Source organism: Cajanus cajan, chromosome 3 (genome assembly GCF_000230855.2).
Source record: "Cajanus cajan strain Asha chromosome 3, NIPB_CcT2T_4, whole genome shotgun sequence".
NCBI classification, from domain to species: Eukaryota; Viridiplantae; Streptophyta; class Magnoliopsida; order Fabales; family Fabaceae; genus Cajanus; species Cajanus cajan.
Genome location: NC_138519.1, coordinates 64,576,597 through 64,593,807, shown reverse-complemented (window position 1 = coordinate 64,593,807; position 17,211 = coordinate 64,576,597). Strand labels below are relative to the sequence as shown.

At 28.1% G+C, this 17,211-nt stretch overlaps 1 protein-coding gene across 1 annotated transcript; it reads left to right on the top strand.

The window, feature by feature from the left end:
* The first annotated feature begins 394 nt into the window (after positions 1 to 394).
* LOC109789154 (fe(2+) transport protein 1) lies at positions 395 to 15,865 on the top strand. Its single transcript, XM_020348046.3, has 5 exons — positions 395 to 551; positions 11,894 to 12,572; positions 12,897 to 13,018; positions 15,067 to 15,216; positions 15,309 to 15,865. The coding sequence occupies exons 2-5, from the start codon at positions 12,083 to 12,085 to the stop codon at positions 15,612 to 15,614; spliced, it is 1,068 nt and encodes a 355-aa protein (XP_020203635.1). The 5' UTR covers positions 395 to 551; positions 11,894 to 12,082; the 3' UTR covers positions 15,615 to 15,865.
* Positions 15,866 to 17,211: the final 1,346 nt, after the last annotated feature.

The window sequence follows — 17,211 nt, the reverse complement described above, 5'->3', positions numbered from 1 at the left end:
GTATACTGAATAAGGGAATTGAATTCAGTTGACTGACTTTTGTACGTGAATTACTTAATACCGTGTTTGATTTATTGGCTAATTACAAGTGCTACTGCTAAACCTAATTTAGAACAACTACTCTAAAGAGAAACACTTAAATTGTTTTTATTGTTAAGAAATCACATCCAATTACATAATTAGACGACATATTACGCAATCGTATAGAAGGTATAGGTTACAAAGTATCAATCAACATCAAATTACACATAATGTAGCATACCAACAACCATGAAGGAAATTGGAGAAGAAAATGAGAATAATAGCATGACCCTTTTCCTCCGATTATTTAAAAGCAATGAATATATTTAAAAGTAGGGTTTATGTTGTGTCCTCTCAATAATTCATTAACCAGTTAGGAGTGAAATTGAAAAAAGTTTGTCAACTATATGCTATTATGGTGGCAGCTTCACAGTGGCAGTGGAAGCACGTTACTTCCATTTCCATCGTCTATTTTTCTCTGCCTCAACCAAAGCCACTTCAGGAGCACCACCCAATTCACCACTACGCAGGTGCATGTGCATTTTCTAGTCCCTACCTTAAATTCATTTTTCTTCTTGTTATGTCTTATTTTATTTGATTTGCTCTTATGGAATATGTTTTATTTTGTCCATGAATGTGAATGATTTATCATTATTTTGCACATATAAAATCGATCGATATAGCTTTAGTTTTGTCTGCTTATGATAAATTCATATATTATTGTCGTACTGTTTTTCCAATTAAAAGTTAGAATGATATTGAGATTTGCTACATTGGTTTGATTGCAACTGCAAAACTGCATTCTGTTTCTTGACTAGCCAGGTGAGATCACGTGCATGTATATTCTACTATGATTGTTCTCCCCCTTTATTACACTACTATAGGAAGATGATTTGAGAAGATAGTTATGATAAAAAAAATATATTAAGATTTAAAAATTAGTAAGTTGTATATGAGAGTGAGTGGTTTTTTGTATTCATCACATAGGGTGACTAGATAGATTTTAAAATTATAGAATTTAATTATGTTTTTGGTCCTCTAAATTTAGGATATATATATTTTTGGTTTACTCAAATTTAAAATATGTATTTTTAGTCTTCAAAATATAAAAAAAAATATTATTTTAGTCCTTTAAATTTAAAATTTATCATTTTAGTTTTTGTAATTTTAAAAAATATTTTTTTAGTCACTAATATCAATAACTCTGATAATGACAAATTGTGAGGGACAAAAATAATATTTTTTTTAATATTTTAGAGACTAAAAACATAAATTTTAAATTTGATAAACAAAAAAATATATACCCCAAATTATAAATTGTGTAGAGAAGTTTAACTGTCTAATAAAAATAGAAAAAAATAGTTATTTTGACATGTATCCCTTTTATAATAACTAAGGAAAAAGAGATACTATAATATTTTTTAAAATAAAAATATATAATGGTTTAGATGTGAAAAAATATAAACTCTTAATTGGTTCAAAAACTTAACATGACTCACTTTTGATTTGGCCCACTTGGATTGAACCTGTTGAGGGTCGAACTACCCACCTAACTGACTTACACCATCCATCAATCCAATCCACCAATGGTTTGTTTAAATATTTATTGTTATATATATATATATATATATATATATAATTTTAATAATATATCACTTTTTTTTTGTAGAGAGAGATAAATTTGATGTTAAACAACACGAAAATGCCATAGATTTATTTACTTAAGTTTCCAATGAAATTTATGGACAATTACTTAATGACAATTTTTATTATTTAAAGTTGTACACTTTTTTAATTAAGTTTAATGTTATATACGTGATACTTAATTTGATAAATTTTATTTTAGATTAGAGGTTATTTCAGATTAAAGTTTATTTTAAATTGAAATTTATTTTAAAATATATATTTTTTTTAAAAAAATTAGGTAGATTGGTGGATTGGTCCATTTAATCCACTAACTCATAGTGGCACGAATCGAATTAGAAAATTTTGAACATTAAAATTGGTGGTATAGAACGAGGCAACCCACTTAGAAGTGAGTTGAAATGGGTTGAACCAAACGGATTGAGTTGCACGATTTTGACAACCCTAGTTACAAGATGATGATTACCAAAAATTAATGTTATTTTTTATTTTTGTTTTTTATTTTTTGTTTTTTTTTATAATTAAGGATATAATGATCCAATATGCAAGTAATTACGAGAGAAAATATTTTTTAAATATATATTAGTATAAATAATACTTATAAATTATCAGATGCTCTCAATTTATTATTATTATCATTATTATTATTATTGACTTTCACGAATTGAACTCAATTCAAATTATTATTTTCTATTATTATAAATAAATAAATATTTATAAATATATACTTGTCATTAATGTTTTTTAGTATTTAAAGTTATTAAGTGATATTTATTTCCATCTCTAAACACTACAATGAAAAAAGACTAAAAATGACCTATGTTTTACAATTTCAGATAATAAAAATGATATTTTTATAATTTCAGGAACTAAATTTAATTATGCGTATAATTTCAAAAACTTTGTTATATTTTACTTTTAATTCATGTTCCATTCATATATAAGTATTAATGGGGTGTCTGAACAATTATTATACGTTTACTTATGGATTAATTGGTATTTCGAGCCCAGAAATGAGAGTATGTTTTGTTTTTGAGTTAATCACTTATATACTCTCAGTTTAAAGTTTTTTTATACTGGCAACTAATTATATCTTTTAATTGTGTCATGTTACTATTAAAAGTAAATGTGTTTACAGTGACATGATACAATTAAAAGATATAATTGGTTGCCAGTGTAAATTTTTTTTACACTGACTGTGTATAGGTGATTAACTCTTTGTTTGTTTGTTTGTTTGTTTGTTTTTTTTTTTTTTTGGGTGAAATGAGAGTGGAATTGAAACCCAAAATATAAAAAGCTAGGCTAGATGGCAGTAATGAGAAATTTTAATTTTAAATGACTACTTATAATCATAACTCAAGTATGATGAAGCCCATAACTTTAGCCTCAAGGACTTTCTTTTGAATATAAACCAGTATTAATAACAGAGACAAAAGCCCAACGAGAGAGAATGTTGTAAATAGAAATAGGAATTTGTTTGGGTTTTAGTTTAGGCGAGTCTTCTCCACATCATACCCATTGTGACTTTTGAACCACAAACTCAAGTATTGTGCTTTGATGCATATTAAAGTTGGGTGATTTTAATAACTATTTCATGATAAGTCAATAAAGATCATAAAAAATTTACCAACGACAATAATTTTACTATTTTTTTTTAAATATGGTATTAGTACACAATACTCACAAAAAAAACTAGTTACTAATTTTCAAAAAAAAAAAGAAGTTACTAATCTATGTAAAGAACAGTAAATACACACAAAACTGATATTCTTCTGGCAATATATATTTATTTAATAACTTAAATAATATTGTAGAGTATAGCCTATAGATTTGGGTTCTAAACTAAAATGTCAACTGTAAAAATGTTCACCATTTAAAAAAGATTGTATACATTAAATTCGAAAGAAAAAGAATCAAACTTAAAAATATTGGCTGGTTAGGATTGTTTACTTGTAGAAAGATTGTATATATTTATGAGTTAATTATTTATATATTGTGAGTGTAAAGTATTTTTACACTGGTAACCAATCATATATTTTAATAGTGTCATGTTATTTATTTATTTAATCAAATAAAAATAAATAAATAAAATTTAAAAAATATAATTAATTATTAGTATAAAAATTTATACTAACAGCATATACGTGATTAACTCTATATTTATTGTTACATAAATTATAAAAAATAACGTGGAATCTATAATTGGTCTATGGCTCTGCAGAACCGACCGTACTTATTTGGCGTTTGCGGTAATATGGTTGACTTTTGGTTAGCTTAAGTCTAGAACTTATGGTTACACCTATCCCGGATCACTTGAATTAGATTAATTAATGTTGTGTACACCTTAATTAACGTCCTATGCGTGAAAGAAGGGGGAAAAAACACACAAGAGAAACAAATAAAGAATGTAATAAGTGATATAATATTATAAAAAAAAAGAAAGAAATTGAAAATTTGAAGTATCGAATGAGTACTTATGGGAGTGTATGAGGGAATAATACCTCACATGACTAATAGATAATTTTGTTTTTCTTTTTTTAATTTATTAAGTATGTGGTTAAAAATTCAATATCTAATTCAATGCATAGTTTATATGTATACATTTGTTAATTTTTTTTTGTTGGAAAGATTGATCCTTTAAATGAATCTTAATATTGGAATTAATTCTTAGTTTTGACTAAAGGATATTTTGATTTACAAAAAAATAATAATATTAGAATATCTTTGTATTAGAGGTGTTTATCAACACATTTTGACCATATTTGTTTTGTTCAACATGAGCCAATTCATTTGATTAAGTCAACCTTATTCGACTTGACCCATATTTATATAAGTTACTATTTTTTAGACTCAACCTGGTACAATATTGAACATGTATCCAAATGGACTTTAATTAATAAATAATTGCAAACTTAAAAGCTTGGAAATAAATATATCTACAATCAAGACAAATAAAAAAAGCTCATGTTTATTGTTCAATAAAGTAAACAAAATTTAACAATATTATTCTTTTATTAAAAAAACATTGTCCATTTTTTAAAAAAACAACTTCTTTCCAATATCATATAATAAAACAATTCTTATTCTTTTTATCAAAAAATAGTCTACATTCATGTCAACTACCAAGACTATATCAAGTTTTTAATCAGCTGAACAAATTCTATTATCTTTCACAAAGATATAAAATATTACTTCATAAGTCACCGTAGGCTCAATTTAAATGTTCTTTGACTTTTTCAAATAAACTATTCAAGTATTTTTTAAATAAGAAAGTCTTTATAGACTTTTTACATTAAATATTCTTTAAACACAAAGTCTCTTTAAGTTTTAAACTAAAACACAAAGTTAAGTTTTAAACTAAAACACAAAGTTAAGTTTTAAACTAAAACACAAAGTTTAAGCTAACTAACAAAGATTGTCTTGCATATAAGGAGTGATAAACAATTAAATATAAAGTATGTTTCATAGAGAGTATAAAAATAAAGAATGAGAATGTGCATTCTTGTTTTGCTATCTAAGTTTTTCCATGCTTCTTATATATGCAACACATTAAATCCTTGAGTCTTTCTTGTTGGTTTGCTTCATCTTCCCTTCTTGCTTCCTTTTGTAAAGATGTGTCCCTTGATACATTAATTTAATGTGTTCCACTAAAATCATTAGTGCAAAAATTAGTTTTAAAATTGAGATTTTAAGATCGGTTAATAGGTAATCGATCTTAATAGTGACGCGGCGGTAGTTTTGCAAATAATATGAATATCTTTAAGATCGGTCAAATTTTAACTGATTTTAAAAACTTTTAAGATCGGTTATTTTATGATCGATCTTAAAAGGTATGTCTGACACAACTTTTAAGATCGGTTACAAAAGAACCGATCTTAAAAGTGGTATACAAGATTGGTTCTTTTAATACCCGATCTTAAAAGTTGTATCAGACATAACTTTTAAGATTAGTCACGGAAGAATCAATCTTAAAAGTACTTTTAAGATCGATTGAAATTTAACCGATCTTAAAAGTACTGTAACTATTTAAAAAATGCAACGCTCTCCCTAGTCATTATTCCTCGCATGCGCCTCCCTTAGTCATATTTTAAGATGAATAAATATATTAAGTTAATTAATAATTTACTTTGTTAAAAATTAATTTATAAAAATAATATTTTAAAAGAGAAGGGTTATAATAACACCGGTATAACTTTTACTAAGTATTACACCGCTCAATAACTTTATATTAAATGAGAATTTTATAAATTTAATCGTTAGATTGAAAGTTTTTTACTCTTAGCTCATATATATAGAATTTTATATTAATTTAAGATGATTTAATACTTCATTCTTATAAAACAAAATTGACGTAATGTATACATTTCAAAATATACTAAAATATGAACACTTTGATTACCTTCAAGTTGTTGTTCAATTTTAACAAAATTTGATATAAATATATAAAGTAATATGAACTTTCAATCTAACGGTTGGATTTACAAAATTCACATTTAATATAAAGTTATTGAGCAGTGTAATACTTAATAAAAGTTACACCGATGTTATTATAACCCTTATCATTTTAAAATATATAAATTATTATTTAAAATTTTCAATTTATAATAAATAATTTAAATTGTATCATAATATTAATTTTTAATAGAAATAAGTAATTGTTAATTATACAAGTAAGTATATATATATAAATAAAGGTTATTAAATATAATATAATAATTATTATTAATATAATTATTATATTTTTATAGCAATCTGGACACACTAGAATAAGAGGGATATAAGTATGAGATTGTATAGTTGAGGATGACTTAAATGAATTAATTTGTACTACTTATACAGACAACATGCATCTGCTTTTCGGTAGCTTATCTCATCAGAACTCCATAGTTAAGCGTGCTTGACTTGGAGTAATATACGGATTTGTGACCTTCTGGGAAGTTTCCCAAAAAATGTGTAGTAAGGACAAAATACGTTGAAAAGTGAAGTGTCGTAAAATAGCATCCTTGAGAGGCCAAATATGAGAGTTGTTACATTAATAAATTTATTAAATTAAACAAAAATTAAAAACCGATTTTAAAAGCTGGACTTTTATAAGATCGGTTAAATAACCGATCTTAAAAGTTTAACTTTTAAGATCGATTCTTTAACCGATCTTAAAAGTAAAAAATAACTAATTTTAAAAGTATTTTTTTCTATTGGTGAATGGTCACTTATTTGATGTGTATCCATCCAAAACGACTTTCATTTCATTTCCTGTATGTAAAAGAATCTTTTTTGTCCTTTGTCTTATGAAAAGTAAATTTAATCTTTTGATAATCTTTTCAGCAAGTTCTTATCCTTTTGATGTGAAATTATACATTGAAAATATATGATAAGAATACTAGACATATTAAATATTATAATAAATACATTTGTTTATGAGACGATATATTCAATATGATATATGAACATCCATAAGACTTAATTTGATATGTTTTTATGCGACATTATCTTATAATTGTCTTTCTATATGCCTTACAAAAAATGACTTCGATTGGTATCATTAAAACAAAGATTTTGAGAGGTCCTAATTCGATCTTTGATCTAACAAAGAACATGTCCGGTTGTTCTGTAAACAGTATTTGGCATTTTAAAAAATCTCTCAACAATATGTCTTTAAAAAAATAAAATAATTCTCGATACTTTTAATTAGTTTTTAACTTTTATTTTTTAATTACTTAAAATTATAATTGTTATATATTGTTTATTTTTTATTCTTTTATATATATATATATATATATATATTATATTAGTCATTGGACGAGTCTGAAACCCATCAAACTAAAAAGTCTCGCTTTTTATTTAAAGCATATTTTTTTTTAACTCAACCTTATTAGCGAGTTATTTGATCTTATTCATTTGACAAGATCCAAATTAACAATCATAGCTTTATCAATATATATTCATATTGAACTTTATTTTACAACTCAGTTCAAATATTATAATGTCCATATGAGTCATGTTTATCATTAAAATATAATTTCTGTGCAAAAAGGATAAACTACAAATATTTTGGTACCATTTAATTTATTAGGCTATAACTTTTTCTAATTAGCAGTCAAACATAATTCAATTATTAATGTATTGTGTAATTTTTTTTTATTTTGTATTTTTCTTTATAGAGTTTGGTTAGAAAATGCTTGTTTTCAATTTCTTTACCTTATTTAAGGTTAAATTTATAATTCACTCCACACATATGACACTGTTCTTTTTGATCGGCTTTTATATGAAATATTTACAAATTAGTTTTCGTTAGATTTCAAGTTGTTATTCACATAGAAATCACAGAACTTTCTATATGCATGGACTAAAATAAAGGGACATTTTTTTTTTATTTAGAGTTTAAAACAAAAATGATATCAAATGCGTAGAGCAAAATTTTAATTTAATCTAATCAAAATATATATCAACTTGGGAATCTAATAAAACTTCTACAAATGCTAGAGAATGATTTCTTAAACATTGTGTCGCAACCGAGATCGCGACGGGACGACGAAAAAATAAATTAAAAATTAGGGAGTCATCACCAATGTTATTTTTTACGGAAAAACATTGGAAAAAACATAAAGTAGAAAATAGTCTACGAAAACCAGATTTTTGAGTTCGGAAGTCGATTATGTGTGAGGAAGGTATTAGCACCTCACAACGCTCGTCCTAAGACGATTACCTTTAATTAATTAAACAAATTAATTATAATTTATAAAATATTTATCTCATTAAAATGATTAAATATATTTTATTTAACTAATTTAACTAATGCATTAAAAAAAAGTTAAAATTATTATTGTTATATAAAAAGGAAAATAATATATTTTTTATTTTTTGGCTCGACAAGATTTATTTCTTACTCGTACGTATCTTCATAGGTAATGAAGAATCAGAGTCACGTAGTTCTTTGTGAAAAATATTTGTGTTGATATTTTTTAACTAAATTTTATTTTTGATAAATATAAGATTTTTGAACTGTCTCAGCTCATTCACCTTAAAAATATAAAATTGACTAAGGTGTACACCAAAGTAAATTCAATAAAATTTTAATTATAATTATTGCTATAGATGTTATGATCTTAAAAAATTTCTTGGTAGGGCATTTTTGTTTTTGGAGAAAAAATTTAAAGATAAGTTGTCACAACTTGTACTTTAAATTCAAAGGTTAAAAAGATGTCACATCTAATTAACCATTCCTCCAATAAAATTTTGATACAAATACTTCAAATATTTATATTGAATATTCTAATACTATATTTTGAAATTTAATCATATTTTGAATTTAAATAAGGACTAATGACAAATATTACTAATATAAACAGAAAATAAAAAATAAAAAGAAGTGAGTTTAATATACTCATAATTCTTCGCTAAAGAAGTGGTAATTTACTGGTCTCTTCCTCTGGGTTCTCTCTGGTCCAAAGTGGAGATGTGTGTCTTTGGGAAGGCCAAGGGCCGCTATTTATAGACTTTCAGGAGTGACTGGAACGACCCGTTTTGAATCCGGAACGACCGTTCTGGGGTTGCATCTTTACTCACAACGACCACTTTTGAAACGACCTGTTCCAGTTTGGGAACAGTCCGTTCTTAGATAGAATTTATAGGTATTTTGGTAGTTTGGGAACGGCCCGTTCTGGGCTAGAATTTAAAGTTCTTTTTGGAAGATTGGAACGGCCCGTTTCAGTTTGGTAACGGATCGTTCCAGTTTGGGAACGGCCTATTCTGGACTAGAATTTATAGGTCTTTTTGGAAGGTTGGAACGGCCCGTTCCGGGCTAGAAATTTTAGGTCTTTTTTGGAAGGTTGGAACGACCCATTCTAGTTTTGGAATGGCCCGTTCTGGGCGACTAAATCATATGAAAATTACTAAATTACCCTCCACAAAAGTATTAAAATTGAGGTGTTACATTTGGCTTCTATATTTTTGTCTTTTTTATTCTTTTTTGTATATACCTTTTTCTCTATTTTTTAAGAACAAAATTAATATTTTCCGGACGAAATTGGGTTACTACACATTGTTAAACTAAGGACACAAGTGTAATATATATATATATATATATATATATATATATATATATATATATATATATATATATATATATATGGAGAGAGAGAGAACAACCTACTTACTTTATTTAATAATTTATGTCCTATATCAAAATTTAACGATCAATCCATTAAATTAAAAGTCTTTAATGTATACACCAAGTATATAATTTTTTAAAAAACTTAAAAACTATATGATACTTTGTTTCATTAATTAAAATTAATGTATAAAATATTTTAATGATTATTTGTCATTCTGAATTAATAAAATAAAATATTAAATAATTTTTATTTTTATTTTTTAAATTTACAGTTAATTTATGCATTAAACATTTTTAATTTAATAATTTAATCATTAAAATTTGATATAAAATATGAGTTATTGAATAAAGTAAAACTTAAAATGGATGAGTAGTGCTAAATCTGAATAAGGGGTATGTATTTGGAAGAGTTTACAAAGCTTAATCAAATTTATTTTAGTTTGAAATTTACATAGGTGTTTGAGTTATGTTTATAAAAGTGTTTTATGATTTTGTTATTTTTAGCTTATTATAAACACAATTTGGTGTAATTAATAGATTATAGTTGGGTCCTATGAAAAGTTGATCATGATTTAAGTTAATTAGTTCTAACTATACATGTATGAAAATGCTATGTTGAAAGAGTTAAAATCCACTTCAATAATCTTAATGTTTGGAAATATATTAGTCTTTGAATATTGACTAATTTTTAACATATTTCGATAAATTTCATGCTAAAATTTTGCAAAACAATTTTATTAAACCAGTATTTAATTTCTGTTGATCTTTTGAACCATTGATTTTAACCCTTGACTAATTAAGCCCGTATATTGGTCATGTTAATTTGGTAAAATAATTTATTTGTTATTTGAAAGTTGTAAAGCTATTTTTTTTAACTTAAATTCATTAATTGAAAACTATTCAGTAGTTAGCTTTTTAAGTTTAAAATGTTTGGTAAACTTATAGTTGTTGAACAAGTTGAAAATGTAAAATAATATAAAAGGGACCATTTTATATGATTTTGAAGAATGTTATAGCTACACATACATTTTTCAACAACTCTTTCGGACACATTCTCTGTTATTAATTAAAATTTATTCAAACTTACAAAATTACAAGTGCAATTCATTGAATAAGAAGTAAAACTCAAAAAATAATAATAATAATAATTGTGATATCTAATAAAGTTTAACAAATAAAAAATGTACTTAAACGAGTGTATTGTTGATATATATATATATATATATATATAATATTTTTATATAAATGCTAATTTTATTGTAAATATATATGTGTGTGTAATCATGATTTATATTTTTAATTAAATTTAAAAGTCATCATTTTTTTGAAAAGCAAATATATTTTGTTAAAAATAAATAAAATTTCTAATTTACTTCTTCTTAATTATTATTTTTTATTAAAATAAACAATGTTATATTAAAGAGGAAGTAAATTAGAAATTTTATCAAAACATTGAGAACAAAAATAGAATAGTAATAAATTATAAGTTCGAATACTTTTTTATTATAAACTAATGCGATAAATTTATTTTATAAACACTTTCTTTTCATACTTTTTCATCGAATAAACTTCTAAGTAATAAGGTAAATAATTAGAAAATGGATAGTCAAACTTAAACCTTAGTTACACTCATCCCGTTACGTACACACTTGATAAAGGACCTATCTTAGCATTCGACAGTGGACACAGAACCGTGCCCTACCACTTCCATGAACTCATCACAAACAGCAACACAGCATCAAGTGATCAATTCAGATATTTTATACATTCGTACGTCACAGAGTTTACTTTTTCTTTTAATCACAATTTTTAAACCAATGGTATAAAAATATAGAAAGCATTATATGCTGACGACTTTGACAGACAGCATGATCCATCCACGAACACTTCAACAAATTCTTTGTTCATTCATATTAATAGACGTAAATTATTTCCACTTGGCTATGTCTTAGTGATATGCATTGACTTCTCTACCCATTTCGGTATATAAAATTATTTTCATTACACCATTGCAACAAATTGATGATGCTTGCCGTACTAGTACCCATTTTGTACGGTTAATTGAATTTTGTACCAACAACATTAATCCTTCTTATGATTAAAACTGTTGTGCAGTCACTGTAGTTGGTGTTACTCATCCATCGTGGAATAATTCATCAAGTGTGCCATTGTTTCCATATGCTGCTATAAACTATTATTCTTGAATGACAACAAGGGAAACGTAGCGTCTATATAAAGAAGCTCCATCCAAAGCAAACTACGTAGACAAGTGAACAGTGTCCTTGTTCAGTTTAACCAACCACAATGGCCACTTCACTAACCCTTTTGAAGACGATCTTTATTGTCTTCATTGTCATCACTCTTCTCACACACCAAGCCGTGGCTGATTGTGAATCCGAATCTTCAAACAGTTGCAACAACAAAAGGAAAGCCCTGCCACTAAAAATCATAGCAATCTTCACCATCTTGATCTCTAGTGTAATCGGTGTGAGCTTGCCCTTGGTGACACGTTCGGTGCCAGCTTTGAGACCAGAAAACGACCTCTTCATAATAGTGAAGTGCTTCGCAGCTGGTATCATTCTTGGCACGGGGTTCATGCACGTGCTTCCTGATTCATTTGACATGTTGGGGTCTGATTGCTTGGAGAAGAAACCATGGCACGAGTTTCCGTTTTCGGGGCTCGTGGCTATGTTTTCTGCGATAATCACGATGATGGTGGACTCTTTGGCCACTAGTGTTTATACCAAGAAGTTTAGGACTGAGGTTACTCCTGCTGCTGAGACCAACCATGCAGGTGGGTTTACATGTTAGGTTATTGGGTTTTTGTGTTAGCATTCACTGAAATCTCTACATTGATAGCCCGTTGAATCCAAGTTTGAACCGTTTTTTAAAGTTTTTTTTAATTAAAAATAAAGAGTATTTTTCGGTAGAAAAACTAAAAAAAAAAAAAAAACACTTATAAACTTATATCAAAATAAATTCACGGGTTTACTTTAAACTTAAATTATTATGGTTTTACTTTTGCTAATCACAAAAAACATCATTCTATCATTGTGTGTGTTTTATAATATTAATTTTTTATTTTATTTTATCGATATGTAACTTTGTTTATATGCAGGGGACCAAGAGATCGGTGCTGTCACCTATGGACATTTTCATGGTCACCACCATGCTGCAGAGACCAAGGTGGCAGAAGGCACGGAATGGCAGCAGCTTCTACGTTATCGTGTTGTTGCCATGGTAAGATTAATTTTTTTGACTCTTGCAACTTGTTTACAACTTTTGTTTCTCATCTCAAAATTGTGGTGGCCTATTGGTGATATTGTTATATATTACTATAAGATCGAGTATGAGGTATGTATGGTTTTAATACTATTGTCAGTGTAATATATAGTCAAGTTTTTTTTTAATTTAGATGAAAGAAAAAGAATCAATAAAATTTAATCGTGGGTATGTATAGATTAATTAGAATTATATGGTTCGTACATCTGGTTATACTAAAAAAAGAATTATCTCTATGGCTGGTATGTAATCATATACCTTTTGATGTACGAAAAGAGTTTATAACATTTTACATGAAGATTGATTATAATCATTGTTACACGTTTGACAAGTGTATCAATTATTATTATAGTAATAATATTATTGTCTTCATTTTCATGATTGAATTTGTTGAATACTAAATTACTAATTTACGTTAATTTTAAGCAATTAAAAAATAGATGGAACAACGAATATAAAAATTAAACAAAAATTTACTCAATATTAAAATTATTAGAGAATTGATTTCATATTTTTTTTCTATAAATTCTTACCCTTTTCAATTGATGCAAGAATTGTAATTACTCACTTGAATTTATTAAGAGTTGTTTAATTTACCTCTAATTCCTTAGGCAAGTAAATTTATTTATTGAACCCTAATCCCCAATTCCTTAGGATTATGAAATTCAATAGAATCATGAAGAACAATTATTATCTCAAACACAAATTAATTAGATATGCCCAATTTTTCAATTGTGACAAAACCTATTCTATTCTATATATAATCGTAAACAATCTCCAATTTCTCAATTGTAAAATTCATAGAATAAACATTAAAAACATGAATAGAACACTGAGATAATTAAAATTAACTAAACATCAATTGAAAAGGTTCAGAGACTATGATCTAGAATATTACATCAATATACACTCTAACAAAAAGAAAATTAGTTTTACATAATGTAAAAGGAAAAACCAAAAGAGACTGATAAGCCGTTCATCTTCCGATAGTGAGTTGATCTCTTCTTGATGACTCGTTCCTTTCTTTGATGATCAGTTATGTTTTTTTCTTTCTTCTAATTATTCCTCTTTTATTTTTAGACTCTTTTTCTTTTTTTCTTTTTAATTCATAAGAGTTGTCTTTTCCTCTTCTTTTCATTTGGCTCAAGCCCACAACCTGTCTGTGGAATTTTCTGACTTCAACTCTTCCATCTTGATACTTGATCTCTTTAAACAATGATTTAAGCACCTAAAATACTTATTTACAAAGAAAAACAAGAAAACTAAAAGTGTAATATAAAACAAAGATAATGCATGATAAAATCATTCAAACAATACAATAATATATGCAAATGGCCTAAACTAAAGAATGAATGCAAAGACAATTTATACACACATCAATATCATATGATCCAAAAAGGGTGATTTGGTCTATCTAAACTTTTTGGACCAGCCATGATTCACATATTTTAGTTGTAGTACCCAGAAATGATCCAAGTGTTTGTATAATTTTTTTTTTACCAATAGTTGGTATATTTTCTCTTTTAATTAAAATTTTGAAGATATCATAGACTTTCTCTTTTAATTAGTGTGTGATTAATTTTAAATATTTACTTGGTATTTTAAAATTTTATATTATCAAGTGAAACTACTACTAGATTACTTACAAATGTAATTAACATATAAGAAGTTTGAGCAAAAGTATATTCAAATTATTTAATTCAAGTTTTAGATTTAGTTATTATAAAGGGAAAAATACAGTTAAAATGAGAGACTACTAAAATAACAAATAGATTTTTTTTATAGAGATTAAAAAATTATACTTCACATCTATAATATGATCACAAATTTAAAAAAAAAAAAACTATCACCATATTAGACCTTTCCTTTGTTGATTTTTCAACTCTTACATCTCTAGCAAGCCCTCACACAAGAGCCTTTAAACATGAAAATGTATGGACGGTTAAGTCGAAGCTAGTAAACAATTCAATATTCTAAGCAAATTGATGTTGGAAATATGCATGCAGGTACTAGAACTTGGAATTGTTGTTCATTCAATAGTGATAGGACTTGGCATGGGAGCCTCAAACAACACATGCACCATAAGAGGTCTCATAGCCGCCCTTTGCTTCCACCAAATGTTCGAAGGCATGGGTCTTGGCGGGTGCATTCTTCAGGTAATAAGATCATAATATTCCCACTTCAATTACACTGTGATGATGATGGTAAATTAAATTAATTAATTACCCTTCAATTAATTTTCCAATAGGCCGAGTACAAGTTCTTAAAGAAGGCCATAATGGTGTTCTTTTTCTCCGTTACAACCCCATTTGGAATTGCCCTAGGAATTGCAATGTCCACAACCTACAAAGAGAACAGCCCAAGTGCACTAATCACCGTGGGATTGCTGAATGCATCTTCAGCTGGTCTTTTAATCTACATGGCTTTGGTTGATCTTCTCTCTGCTGATTTCATGAGTCCAAGGTTGCAGGGTAGCGTTAAGCTTCAATTGAAATCTTACGTAGCTGTGTTTTTGGGTGCTGGTGGCATGTCTCTCATGGCAAAATGGGCTTAAAAAAAATCATCTTCCCTAATTTGGTGTGGTGTAAGCAATAGTAATAATGCTATAGAACATCTTCAAAGTTGACAGTGTCAATAGCTTTGATGTGTTCCCATATATTATAAAATAGCAAGTTTGACAGTGATCCATGTACTATATCCAGAAGACACTCAAAAAACGGCAAAACCAACTATATTTTAATTTTCATGTACGTATTCGACTAATAAATTCAGTGATCTAGATTTGCTGCTTCTGAATTAAAATAATTCTTTCTCTTATACATATATAAAGTATACTACCATCAAATAAAAAATATAACTCCATTAATTTAATGTCCTCTGAATTTCTAAATATAAAATGCATTTAATATTTAACTCTTTTTCTTTTAGGATTTGTCTGTACGAAGATGTACGATAATTTAAAATTATCCTTGAAATTAGCTGATAATTAGTAAGATGATAATTAAATATATTTTGGAAATTTATCGATAACTACACAACATATGAATACATGTATGCGATTCCAAGCTAAATAAATAGTATATGCATATTGAGTTATTCAGTCAATGATCCCTATCTTGACTTATACTGTTTAATTACAAATTATGTAGTATAATATGATTTTGCAAAAATTACCTTCCGATACTGTTCCGGCCAAGGAGTGCACTAGTGTTTTTTCCTAGGTCAAGACTCAAAGCCAGAGCATTCAAAAGTGTAATCTGCCTTCTTAGCCTTAGGGTTTTAGGCTTTATACTTTCTTTTCCATGGGCCTTATGGGCCCCGAGAACGTAGGGATTTCCTTAACTGCTTTTATTCGGGGAGCGTCATGGAAACTTCGGATCAGAATACGACTGACTAGAACCAGACTGAGGGGGTCGGGTCGTGTGATGACCGAGAGCGCCTCCCCTGACCAGAGCGATCGGGATTGGGACGACCACCCCTATGGTGACGGGCCAAGTCGGGTAAGGACCGGGTGGCCCTTAATGAGGTCGGCCGAGGTCATACTCGGCCTGTCACAGGTAGATAGGTCAGGTCGGATCCCGACCTGGACAGTCCACATGCCCTTCAACCCTGAGCCTATAAGGTAAAAGGGCTAAAGTGCCTACTCTTATGAGGTATCTCGGGCATTGACCGAGAGGTCAGGTCGGATCCCGACCTGGACGGTCCACATGCCCTTCAGCCCTGCGTCCATAAGGCAAAAGGGCTAAAGTGCCTGCTCCTTTGAGGTATCTCGGGAATCGATCGAAATATGTGTCAGACATATTCCTAAATGGATGGATTCCTACCGAGCTCGCTTCGTCTGGGAGGGTACGTTTGATTAATCATTTCAGAGGGGGAGCTTTGAACCCTAGCAATCCTTCCTTCTGGGTCCCCCTAGTACGTTGTTTTTTCCCTTTCTTGAAAAAAGTGGGGGGGGGGGGGCATTTATTACCACGCCGCCATGTCGGGGCATTAAATGACCCCTCCTCCACGTGTCATAAACGTATGGAGGGGGTTAATCCCAGGGTCTTTTAATGTCAGAAGGTGTAACGTTCCACGCGCGCGCTGCTTGGCTTTTAATGCACTCTTTCTCTCGAGACGCAACGTTTTGGTGTGGCTTCTCATATGCACTT

Excerpts from the sequence above, each read along its gene's own strand:
- LOC109789154 (XM_020348046.3), top strand. The coding sequence starts at position 12,083 with ATGGCCACTTCACTAACCCTTTTGAAGACGATCTTTATTGTCTTCATT. Across the intron at positions 13,019-15,066 it reads GTTATCGTGTTGTTGCCATG|GTACTAGAACTTGGAATTGT; the intron begins GTAAGATTAATT and ends ATATGCATGCAG. Across the intron at positions 15,217-15,308 it reads TTGGCGGGTGCATTCTTCAG|GCCGAGTACAAGTTCTTAAA; the intron begins GTAATAAGATCA and ends ATTTTCCAATAG.